The sequence below is a fragment of the Ammodytes marinus genome, assembly GCF_949987685.1.
Source record: "Ammodytes marinus genome assembly, chromosome: 4".
Lineage (NCBI taxonomy): Eukaryota > Metazoa > Chordata > Actinopteri > Uranoscopiformes > Ammodytidae > Ammodytes > Ammodytes marinus.
In genome coordinates, this window is record NC_137233.1 from 2,144,645 (window position 1) to 2,157,731 (window position 13,087).

Here is a 13,087-nt window from a genome sequence, read left to right on the forward strand (position 1 = left end):
ACCAAATTCTCAAGAGATGAAGGAGGAAATATGTGTGTATGCATTCATGTTTGCATTTTAAATTATGATTACTCAATGATCTTATTTCTACTGTTTTAATTCAGGAAGTTATTCTGAAGTTTGTCAGCGTGAACTAAAGACTAACCTGAAGAAGAAGTTCCAGTGTGTGTTTGAGGGGATCGCTAAAGCAGGAAACCCAACCCTTCTGAATCAGATCTACACAGAGCTCTACATCACAGAGGGAGGGACTGGAGAGGTCAATGATGAACATGAGGTCAGACAGATTGAAACAGCATCCAGGAAACCACACAGACCAGAAACAACAATCAGACAAGAAGACATCTTTAAAGCCTCACCTGGAAGAGATGAACCAATCAGAACAGTGATGACAAAGGGAGTGGCTGGCATTGGGAAAACTGTCTTAACACAGAAGTTCACTCTGGACTGGGCTGAAGACAAAACCAACCAGGACATACAGTTCACATTTCCATTCACGTTCAGAGAGCTGAATATGCTGAAAGAGAAAAAGTACAGCTTGGTGGAACTTGTTCATCACTTCTTTACTGAAACCAAAGCAGCAGGAATCTGCAGCTTTGAAGAGTTCCAGGTTGTGTTCATCTTTGACGGTCTGGATGAGTGTCGACTTCCTCTGGACTTCCACAACAATGAGATCCTGACTGATGTGACAGAGTCCACCTCAGTGGATGTGCTGCTGACAAACCTCATCAGGGGGAAACTGCTTCCCTCTGCTCGCCTCTGGATAACCACACGACCTGCAGCAGCCAATCAGATCCCTCCTGACTGTGTTGGCATGGTGACAGAGGTCAGAGGGTTCACTGACCCACAGAAGGAGGAGTACTTCAGGAAGAGATTCAAAGATGAGGAGCTGGCCAGCAGAATCATCTCCCACATCAAGACATCACGAAGCCTCCACATCATGTGCCACATCCCAGTCTTCTGCTGGATCACTGCTACAGTTCTGGAGGATGTGTTGAAGACCGGAGGAGATCTGCCCAAGACCCTGACTGAGATGTACATCCACTTCCTGGTGGTTCAGGCCAAACTGAAGAACACCAAGTATGATGGAGGAGGTGAGACAGATCCACACTGGAGTCCAGAGAGCAGGAAGATGATTGAGTGTCTGGGAAAACTGGCTTTTGAGCAGCTGCAGAAAGGAAACCTGATCTTCTATGAATCAGACCTGAGAGAGTGTGGCATCGATATCACAGCAGCCTCAGTGTACTCAGGAGTGTTCACACAGATCTTCAGAGAGGAAAGTCGACTGTACCAGGACAAGGTGTTCTGCTTCGTCCATCTGAGCGTTCAGGAGTTTCTGGCTGCTCTTCATGTCCATCTGACATTCATCAACTCTGGAGTCAATCTGATGTCTGATGAACAAACATCCTGGCGGTCTAAAGTCTTCAGAAACAAATCTAAACTAACACATCTCTACCAGAGTGCTGTGAAGAAGGCCTTGCAGAGTCCAAATGGACACCTGGACTTGTTCCTCCGCTTCCTCCTTGGTCTTTCACTGCAGACCAATCAGAATCTCCTAAGAGGTCTGCTGACACAGACAGGAAGTAGCTCAGACACCAACAAGAAGACAGATACCAAGAAAACAGTTGAGTACATCAAGAAGAGGATCAGTGAGGATATCTCTTCAGAGAAAAGCATCAATCTGTTCCACTGTCTGAATGAACTGAATGATCGTTCTCTAGTGCAGGAGATCCAACAGTCCCTGAGTTCAGGAAGTCTCTCCTCAGATGAACTGTCTCCTGCTCAGTGGTCAGCTCTGGTCTTCATCTTACTGTCATCAGAAGAAGATCTGGACGTGTTTGACCTGAATAAATACTCTGCTTCAGAGGAGGCTCTTCTGAGGCTGCTGCCAGTGGTCAAAGCCTCCAACAAAGCTCTGTAGGTGGACACATGATACATGTAAAGAGGAGGGATGGGGCTAGACACCCAGTTATATTAAGCACCCTGTTTTGTTTCTTTCAAAACCTGAAATTTCACTAACGTTATTGATTCTGCTATCGAGTCCAGTAGGTTCTATAACATAATGTTACATCTCGAATCGAGTCACGACGTTTAAATCTAATCAATCCAATCACTTTAGGGTCGTATCCAATCACCGGTCTGCATAGGTTCATTGTCCATTAAAGATTGTGGAATAAATAGTCAGTGTGTGTTGAATTGGGCATGATAAGAGCGTTTATCTAAATAAATAAACAAAGTTGCGTACAGTTTAAGATGTGATGTGTTCAGGTTTGCTCATCAAAAGGATTATTAGGCAGATGTGAATGAAGAGTGAGAAACTTGTTTTCGCAGCTAATGGAAGTTGAACCGGTTTAATAACAAGTTATGTTCGCATTAGAAGTAAAATCAGTTATGTTGACAGTGTTGCCTCATCTTTCAACCAAATAATAGAAAAGTATCGATAGCTGTATCACTAAAGACTTGAGTCTCGATAATGGGTCAATATTAATACAAGGTAACAATCCACATCCCCAGTCAATGCTTCTTTTCTTAAATAATAAACCATCATGCATTTGTGTTCCCTAATTCTCCTTTAGGCTGAGTGGCTGTAATCTCTCAGAGAGAAGCTGTGAAGCTCTGTCCTCAGTTCTCAGCTCCCAGTCCTCTAGTCTGAGAGAGCTGGACCTGAGTAACAACGACCTGCAGGATTCAGGAGTGAAGCATCTGTCCATTGGACTGAAGAGTCCACACTGTAAACTGGAAACACTCAGGTCAGAATTCATCTGTTTCTTTAACAGTGGATCTTTCAAAATCCTGCTCATTGAACATTTGTAGGATTTTTCCACTGACATAATACTGAGTTCATGATACTTTTCTACTTCCAGTCTGTCAGGCTGTCTGGTCACAACAGAAGGTTGTGAGTCTTTGGCCTCAGCTCTGAAATCCAACCCCTCCCATCTGAGAGAGCTGGACCTGAGCTACAACCATCCTGGAGACTCAGGAGTGAAGCTGCTGTCGGAGGATCCAGACTGGAGACTGGACACTCTCAGGTATGGACAGACAACAAGAGCTCACACACTGCTGGTGTCCTTCCCCTCTGGTCCATCATGAAGAAGGACATGTGTTTTCTCTTATAGAACTGGTAGCTCAAACAAGCGATCTGATCGATAGCCATGATAGGAAAACAATGAAACAAACTGATAACATGAATCAATCTAAATGGTCAGTTTAATGCTTCTGAGAGTGGTGTCAGGACAAAGGTGTGGCGTGACAAAGGAGTGTGAATATTTAGGAATCCCACAATTTGATTCAAAATCAATTCTTGATTGAAATTGACTTCATCTGATATTTGCTGTACTCAAAGCAACTGCATATTTCATGAACATTGTGAAATTAAATCAGGTTCTTGAGGCAAAAAGGTCAATATTTTCAGCTCTGGTGTTCTAATAATTTTGGCCACAAACTGTTTATATATATATTTTTTTATAAGATGTTATTTGATTGACACACTGAGGAACACTGCTTCATGTTGAACAGCAGTTAGGACTCATGTTGATAGAAAATCATTCTGACTGTGTTTCTTCCTCCAGGATGGACCACGGTGGAGAGCAGAGGTTAAAACCTGGTCTGAGGAAGTGTAAGTGTGGATTCAGTTTGACTGATGGAGACAAAATGCAGATGTGTAATATAACTAATGAATGTATTTAGGTACAAGTTGTAAAAATGTATTTATTTTGATAATAGTAATTTAAATGCAAATATGCCAGGGATGTCATGTTTCCAAGTTCAGTAGTATCTCTTGGTTTTCAGGTTTTCTTTACACCACAAACAAAATGTGTCGTCATTAAACTTTATAGAAATGAACATCAGGACACAATCAGAGAATAAACCCTTCAGGTGTCTGATGATAAACTGCTGCTGTGTTGTGTCTTTTTCTCTCCATCAGGGGCCTGTGAACTCACACTGGACACAAACACAGTAAACAGAGAACTCAAACTGTCTGACAACAACAGGAAGGTGACATGTGTGGAGGAGCAGCAGCCATATCCTGATCACCCAGAGAGGTTTGACCGCTTCCCTCAGCTGCTGTGTAGTAATCGTCTGACTGGTCGCGGTTACTGGGAGGTCGAGTGGAGAGGAAGGGTTCATATATCAGTGAGTTACAGAGGAATCAGCAGGAAAGGAATCAGTGATGACTGTAGGTTTGGAAGGAATGATCAGTCCTGGTGTCTGACATGCTCTGATCGTGATGGTGGAAGTTACTCTGTCAGTCACAATAACAGATACACATCCATCTCCTCCTCCTCTGTCTCTCACAGAGTAGCAGTGTATGTGGACTGTCCTGCTGGCTCTCTGTCCTTCTACAGTGTCTCCTCTGACTCACTGATCCACCTCCACACCTTCAACACCACATTCACTGAACCTCTGTATCCTGGGTTTGGGTTCTGGTATGACTCCTCAGTGGCTCTGTGTGATCTGTAGGAGGGAGACAACTTCCAGTCCTGTGGTTTTAAGGTTCTGACCCACAATCCACTGCAGCAGAAGTTACATGGACTGAGCCTCTCAGTGAAAACAACCAGCGATGAGACAGATATATAATATATAAGCAAGAGGCAAGATCAAGGAGCCATGTTAGGATGAAAAAGATATTTTGAAAGTATGTCAAAATAGCATACTGCTTGCAAACTGCATACTTTTCATGGCCAGATTCACAATGTTTCTTGTACTAATGCCTTCTCTTTCTGTGTATTTGTATTGATTTCATAAAATAAATGAAGAAAAAGTCACTTGGTCCTAATGGAGAATTTTCTTTTTATTCAGACTTGTAATATATACTGTATATTGTGTTCATTATCAGTGTAACACTCAGCAAGATGCAGCAAAAACACTGCAAATGCTGCCAAAAAACTATTAAAAATGCCAAAAATTATTTCGTCTTATATCTAAAATACAGTAAGAAAAGTGAAAGGGTATCTATCTATCTATCTATCTATCTATCTATCTATCTATCTATCTATCTATCTATCTATCTATCTATCTATCTATCTATCTATCTATCTATCTATCTATCTATCTATCTATCTATCTATCTATCTATCTATCTATCTATCTATCTATCTATCTATCTATCTATCTATCTATCTTTTGCATTTTGGACTACAACTCCCATGTGGAAGTTCGCCGTGCTTCGTCATCTAACGTCGCCTGTCATTCTGTGACGTAGCGTGCGGCCGCCGGGAGAAGTTTGAAAATAAACGTGAAACTTTTTTTTTCTACCTCGCTTTAAAACCTTTTAATATCGGCGAGGGGTCATTTTAAACTCCCTATTCTGGTACAGTTTTAAAGCGGGAATCTTTCTATACAGGAGGATTGGACGTGAGGAGAGGAAGCTTGTGTTTAAAGGTGAGTTTTTTAACATTTCATAAAATAAATGTCAGCTAGCGCCAGCAGACATGAGGCGACCAACTGTCAACACGCTGCTGGCTCACACACACAGACAGCGACATGTGTGTGCGTTCATACTTCCTAACTTTTACTTAAATGTAGATAAAATAGCAAGTTTTAGGCGGTGAATTTAGGGTGAAGATGTTAGCACAGTCTTGCTAACTGTCACTGTTATGACTGAACGTCGAACCACACTCGATGAACTGCTGGTAAGTTTGTACGGTAAAAAATAAGGACATATTACAATAACTAGGCTATCGGATACGTTTGGGTCTTAATAATGCATTTTCACTATGTTTTTAAGTGAGGAGAGGAAGCTTGTGTTTAAAGGAGACTGTGTGTTTGGAGAGAATGATCAGTCCTGGAGTCTGATCTGCTCTGATCGTGGACATTACTCTGTCTGGCACAATAACAGAGAAACATCCATCTCCTCCTCCTCCTCTGTCTCTCACAGAGTAGCAGTGTATGTGGACTGTCCTGCTGGCTCTCTGTCCTTCGACAGTGTCTCCTCTGACTCACTGATCCACCTCCACACCTTCAACACCACATTCACTGAACCTCTTTATCCTGGGTTTGGAGTCTGGTGTGGTTCCTCAGTGTCTCTGTGTCGTCTGTAGGAGGGAGACAACTTCCAGTCCTGTGGTTTAAAACAGCAGCTTCATGGAGGTTCTGACCCACAATCCACTGCAGCAGAAGTTACATCACATGGACTGAGCCTCCGAGTGAAAAACAACCAGCGATGAGATGGATATATCCACACTAGCATCAACCCTCTCTCCACGCCTGCTGTAACTTGGTGACATTAATATCCACATGGACTCCCCCACCTGCAAGCTCTCATTTGAATTCACCACTTTACTGGCTAATTTCAGTCTCACCCAACATGTCACCTTCCCCACCCATGACAAAGGACACATCCTCAACCTTGTCTGCTTCATCAATATCCCTGTACTCGACCTCCACCCATGTCCCTTTCTCTCTCTGATCACAAACTTATACGGTTCACCATCCTCTTAAATCTGCTGCTGTCACCCCCACCCTCAAGAAACCCGATCTCGACCCCGCCTCCCTCTGTAACTACCGCCCCAATCTCCAACCTCCCCTTCCTCTCCAAAACCCTTGAACGCATAGTCACCAAACAACTCCAATCCCATCCCACGCCAATAACCTCTTTGAATCCCTCCAATCTGGCTTCCGCCCCCTCCACAGCACAGAAACTGCTCTCCTCAAAGTCTTCAATGACCTCCTCACCTCTTCCGATGCTGGTTCCCTCAACTTCCTCATCCTCCTTGACCAGAGTGCAGCCTTCGATACTGTAAACCACACCAGCCTACTCACCAGACTCAGCAACCTCGGTATTGAAGGTACTGCACTCAGCTGGCTTCACTCATACCTCTCCGACAGATCTCACTTCATCTCCCTCCACAACCACACATCTGCCACAGTCACCGTCACACAAGGCATTCCCCAAGGTTCTGTACTCAGCCCCCTCCTCTTCATCATTTACCTCCTCCCCCTTGGTCAGTTACTTCGCCATTTCTCCATGGACTTCCACTGTTATGCCGACAACACCCAGATTTACTTCAGCACCCCCCAACCCCCCCCCCCCCTCTCCCACATCGAATCATGCCTGTCTACACTTACACTCTGGAAGCAAAATAACTTCCTCAAATTCAATAGCAACAAAACTGAACTCCTCCTCATCGACTCAAAATCCACCCGCAGCAAACTCACAAATCCCCCACACTCACTATCAACGGCACCATGGTCTCCCCCTCCCCCCAGGCCCGCAATCTTGGAGTAATTTTTGATCCCACCCTTTCCCATGAATCCCACATCCGCCATACCGTCAAAACCTCCTTCTATCACCTCTGTAATATTGTCCTCAAAAACCTTCACTGGCTCCCCATCTCCCACCGGATCCATTACAAACTCCTGGTCCTCACACTTTAAATTGACTTGGTTGAACAACGAAAATACACTTAAAATTCACTTGGCCCTAAGGAAAATGTGACGACCGATAACTTAATTGATACTGTTACTACCTTCTTGTATTGCATGTTGAAACTAAAGAAAATTTAAAATAAAATTTCATTATAAGAAAAAAGGTTTCAAGAACACTGTATTTATAGCAGTAACATTATGATAGATAATACGACCTCAAAACAAATTGTTATTGTTTGGAAAATTAACGGACGATTTTTACAATGTTTAACTTTTATTTGTGATGTTTTTTTTTACCAATACTTTTTAGCCTGGCATTTCCAGACCTGCCACTAGGCGCTGGCAAATTAAATTTGCTGCGCCTGTTGGTCTGGGCACTCTCCATTGAAGCTCATTAAATATGTCATAAAATCTTGAGCTACCAATCAAATCGTTCTATCTGATATGGGCGGGCCAGAGCCCTTTGTATGGTGCTCTGGGGTGGACGTAACCGGATGACGACAGTGAATCAGGGTCTTGATTTCCAGGCTGAATACTTTTGTCACTTTTTTGTAACCCCGATCGCCCAAATAACGGCGAAACAAATGCAGCAAAACAAACATTGAACGAAAAAAGGGGCAGAAAATGCCACCAAAACTTTGCAAAAGAAACATTCTATTAAAGAACAGCTGAACAAATTCACAAAAAATTCCAACCCTTTAATATTTCTATTTCTATATTTTACATGTAATGTACCTGTTCACAAACATTATAACACAATACTATTGATCTCAAAGCTTATTAGAATGATGTAGCCTAGTTAAGAAAGATGTATTGCTCATGAAAAACAGGTTTATAATACAAACATTGAGAAAACAAACTAAATTCTAGCACATACAGGAAGAACACTATCAAAAATAGAGTTCTTGGTAACACTTTACAATAGGACTACACTAATTAACCGTTAGTTAATGCTTCATAAGCATTAACTAACCATTAACTAACTGATTTGCTTAAGCATTAGTTAACTAAGCATAGTGAATTCCAAACCGAGCATTAACCTATACACTAACTAACTAAGCATCTACAGTTAGTTGATGCCTAATAAGCATAAACTACATATTAACTAACCGTAAATAGCGTTAACTAACAGTTAATTAATGTAGCCTTATTGTAAAGTGTTAACGAGTTCTTTTATATACAAAGTTGAGAATATGAATTATTAGTTACATTGCAGTATTAATAAGCCTGCCATCAGCTGCTGTACCTCTACTATCAGGCCACTAGATGGAGCCATGAAGCTGCATTGAAGTAAAGACCAGGAACGTTCACTCATTCATACACACTGAATCTGACGACCAGCCTACCTGTCCTTAGAGTAGCTACGAGGAACAATTGAATATTTCAAATAAGCGCTATTTTTATAATTTTTTCTTAATGCCTTTGTCATGGGTACTCTCACCCAGGAACAACAGCTAGCGTAGTTAAAACACTACTGCTTTTGTCTAAAGGGGCCACTTGAATAATACAAACTTAAAGTGTCTCTTAGCCACTTTAATGTTCAGTCAATTCAACACAAAAAGATAAGTTTTCCTTGATTTATAATGTGTGTCTTCTGAATCCTCTTCAAACTCAGCATGTATCTGTTCTTTATCTGCCACTATTAAGACAGCAGACCTTTACCCTTTGGGCGACAGGTGGCAGAGAGGGTCGGCCAATGATCAAAGGGTTGGTGGTTCAATCCCCGCCCTGCCACTTGTGTCATGGTTGTTGTGTCCTTGGGCAAGACACTTCACCCACCTTGCCTGGTGTGAATGTGTATGACTGCTCTATGTTTGAGGTGGTGGTCGGAGGGGCCGTAGACGTGAATTGAATTGGCAGCCACACTTCCACCACCGGTATGACTGTGTGAATGAATGGAACCTGGAACCCTGTAAAGAGCTTTGAGTGCCTAGAAAAGCGCTATATAAATCCAATCCATTAACCCGCCTGTATCTGTTCTTTATCTGCCACTATTAAGACAGCAGACCTTAACCCGGCTTATCTCTCTCAGTGATCAGATTAATGTTTAACTCAAACATCTCTTCGGAGGTTTCTTGCTTCAAGTTCAGTCAGACTTTGTGTGATCGTCGTGTCGCAGTTTGATTTCTCCTCTAAAGCTTCGGCTGAAGGTAAGGCAACAATTCTGATCCAATTTTTTTTTAAATATTGTTAAAAATAATAATAATAATCTAATTATTTCACATGTTTAAGATGTATTCGTTTAAAAACAGGGAGTTTGCATATTGATGAACACATTTTTGTATTTGTTAATTCATTAAATGCTTTTACATGCTTTGAAAAAAAGTAAATGCAACCGAGCTAAATTAAAAGCTAGTTTTCATCAGCAGTCGCTTTGCCTGTTGTTAATAGGAATCCCAAAGTGGAAACATTGACATTTACATGTAAATATAAGGGATTGTAGCCAGTGCCCTTTTTCCTACACTAGGACGATTTTCCCCAACTGTATTAATGGTCAGGGAAAAAAACGCATTAATACAGTTGGAGCAACCCCATCATTTTGGGAGAAAACCCGCGCATTAATATAGTATGGTTTGCAGTCGACACACGCATTAATACAGTTGGGAGAATCCTTACCCTGCGTTCCAAATCACATACTCTTTCTTTTTACTACACTACATACTAAAGTACAGAAGAGTTTCAGGGCCACAGGAGAGAAAAAAATCAGATAAGAAAGATTTATTTTTATTTTCATTATGTCGGGAATAAAGATACTGCAAAATGCTATTGGAGTAAGTGGGGCATTTATGTATTTTCATCATACTACAATTGACATGCATGTATTGGGACATTCTAATCTTTTTCTGGCATACTAAATAGTAGGGAAGTATGTGGATTGGAACGCAGGGCAACTAGGGATTGCTTGTTGTATACAGGCTGGCTATACTTACTTTTTTTTTTGACCGTGCTTTACTTGATGCGAGTATTTCTTTACACTTGTGTTGCAGTAAATCTCAGAGGGAGATAGTTGACCTTTTACTTCACTGCATTTAGTGACTTTTCGTGAAGATTGTTATTGAATAACAAAAAATTTGCTATTAAACATGGGACTAGCTGAAAGTATAGAGAACACTTAAACCTGCTTAACCCTTAAAGTGCCAGTTAAACATTAACAGTGATGATAAAGTAATATGATCATCTAACAGTGACCGGAGCCGTACTCAAGAACTTTGCTCTCGGAGATAAAATACATTTCTGTTGATGCCACGTAAGTTCAATTAGGCAAGGCAAGGCAAGTTTATTTCTATAGCACAATTCAGACACAAGGCCATTAAAAGTGCTTTACAGGGGCAAGAGGCGACCAGGCGACCGTTGACGTCTTCTTCGGTGGTGTTTCAGTTGGTAGTGACGTAGTGGCACGGACGTTACTGCCACCTACTGGCGCCGCCCAACTCCTGCAGGGCGATGATATTAGTTATCCTATATAATAATAGTTTATTTAATTTATTTAGTAGTAGCTTATTACTGATTGCTTATTGGAGGAATGGAAGTATACTTTAGTATCAGTTGGGAAACATTTGTATGGTCAAAGTGCAACACACACACACACACACACACACACAACAACAACAACAACAACATTTGAAAACTCACAATGCACCCACTTACACTTCAGTCAGTCAGTAGCAGGCTTGAAACACATACTGTAGACCTAAAACAACGTTCCAAATTAAATTAAAAACAATACAAGAAAAACACAGTGTTGCAAGAGTGGACAATACAATTCATAATCTGGACCTGTGTGTCTTTCATTAAAAAGTTGCATTATCTTTTTTTATTTCTTGCAAAACTTTGCACTAACTGACATCAACACCTCCAAAACGAAATCAATAACAATATAAACTCATCTCTTACACACAGGTACAATAGATCAACATTAGCCTCAGGCAGGTAGAGGAGAGGAGGCGGAGACAGACTGGGAACACTCTTCACTTGTTGAACAGGTTTTCACGTGACTCTAATGTTTATTTTTAGACTTTGACTGTTAAGTTGTGAGGGTGTGACGGCGTCCTCAGATCACACACACACCAGGACTGAGCAGGATGAAATGAGCAGCGTCTTCTCACCCAGTGTTTCCTCCACACATGAAGGTGGAAAGTGTCTGTAAGTCGACCTGAAGTCAGTTCAGCAGGTGAGAATCCTCCCAGAGAAACCTGTAAATGTCTGATCATCAGGATCACTTTGATCACATTGTGCTGTGTCGCTGTTTAACTGGACGGTAGAAATGTTTCTTGATGGTGATTGGCTGTTTCTTAATATTTATAATTGAAATATGCTGTAAAGTTTCTCTCTGAGTTAAAGAACAATGACTCTAGTAAAGATTCCTATGTAATATGGGGCAACTGTGGCTCAGCTGGTAGAGCGGGTCGGCCAATGATCGAAGGGTTGGCGGCTTGATCCCTGCCCTGACACTTGTGTCATGCTTGTTGTTCCCTTGGGCAAGACACTTCATGTGTATGTTTGTGGTGGTCGGAGGGGCCGTAGGCAGGGAATGGCAGCCACGCTTCCGTCACCTGTATGACTGTGTGTGAATGAATGGAACTCTGGAAAGCGTTTTGAGTGCCTAGCAAAGTGCTATATAAATCCAATCCATTAATATTGTTAGTTTGTTCAGTAGAAGAATCAACAGCAGTTTGATTGTAACCTGAGCTCACGTTATGAGTGAAATATGCAGGGAATGTCTGAAATGGTTGAACAGGAAAAGAACATGTGAGCTCTCCTGTGTCTCTGTTCAATCTTTGTCATCACTTAAAGATTTAAAGACACAGACCTTGATTTTCTCTTGACCTCAATTAAAACCCAAAATGCATTTTGTTCTTCAGGATGTAACAAGGGTTCAGTCTGATTAAAAACTTTGTAAGTACATTACTACTTTGTGTAGGGTTTGTATGGAACAAATTGGAGCAGCACATTTAAATTCTGGAGAATGCTCATTGTCAAATCAGTTATTAATAAGTGTATCTGCTACCTGTCTGTTCCCTCCTTTTCTTTAAACACTGTTTGTTTACATACCTGTTTACAAAGCTTAGGCTGTGTATTAATACGAGAATCTTTTCCGGCACTGATATATGGAAAAAAAGTGATTTAGGCACTAAGTGTTCACCAGAATAGCTGACTCATAATTAATTGCTGACCATTTGGAAATATCGTCATCTAGAATAATTTGACTTTGTTAGCTTTATGATATTAATGTTACCACTTCCTGATATTTTAACACTCAACTCAACCGGGTGAGTTGAGTAATAACCAAGCTAATGGTATAAGCTGTGTTGATGGTGAATCTGGAGCTGTGTAACACATTCCAGGGTCATCAGATCCAGTTTAGGGTCCAACCAGGTTTCTGTCAGCCCTGAATGTTTGTGTCTGTTAGTGACAGTGAACTAATGTGTCCTGTGATGTAAAGCTTGTTGTAATGAATGAACATGTTGTTGTGTTTGTGTGAAGGTGTGGGCTCTGCTATGGATCAGAGTGAGGACAGAGAGGAGGGAGTCCCTCCCTCTAAAACCACTCTGTGTGGGGAACATGACGGCCAGACCAAAGCTCATAGGTGACATGAGGATCTCTAACTGTCCATGACTCAAATCACTGCACCGTCATTATTCACACTCAAAGCTTTTTCTGTGTGTGTGTGTGTGTGTGTGTGTGTGTGTGTGTGTGTGTGTGTGTGTGTGTGTGTGTGTGT

The 13,087-nt window shown here is 41.5% G+C and overlaps 1 protein-coding gene across 1 annotated transcript in view; it reads left to right on the forward strand.

Moving 5' to 3' along the window:
- LOC307249195 (uncharacterized protein) overlaps window positions 1–4,519 on the forward strand; it is a 37,605-nt gene extending 33,086 nt beyond the window's left edge. The window contains exons 38-42 of the mRNA XM_080025834.1: window positions 105–1,914; window positions 2,574–2,747; window positions 2,862–3,026; window positions 3,567–3,613; window positions 3,923–4,519. Of these exons, the coding sequence (XP_079881960.1) occupies window positions 105–1,914; window positions 2,574–2,747; window positions 2,862–3,026; window positions 3,567–3,613; window positions 3,923–4,458 (2,732 nt within the window). The 3' untranslated portion in view covers window positions 4,459–4,519. The remainder of the gene's footprint in view (window positions 1–104; window positions 1,915–2,573; window positions 2,748–2,861; window positions 3,027–3,566; window positions 3,614–3,922) is intronic.
- The last annotated feature ends 8,568 nt before the right edge of the window (window positions 4,520–13,087 follow it).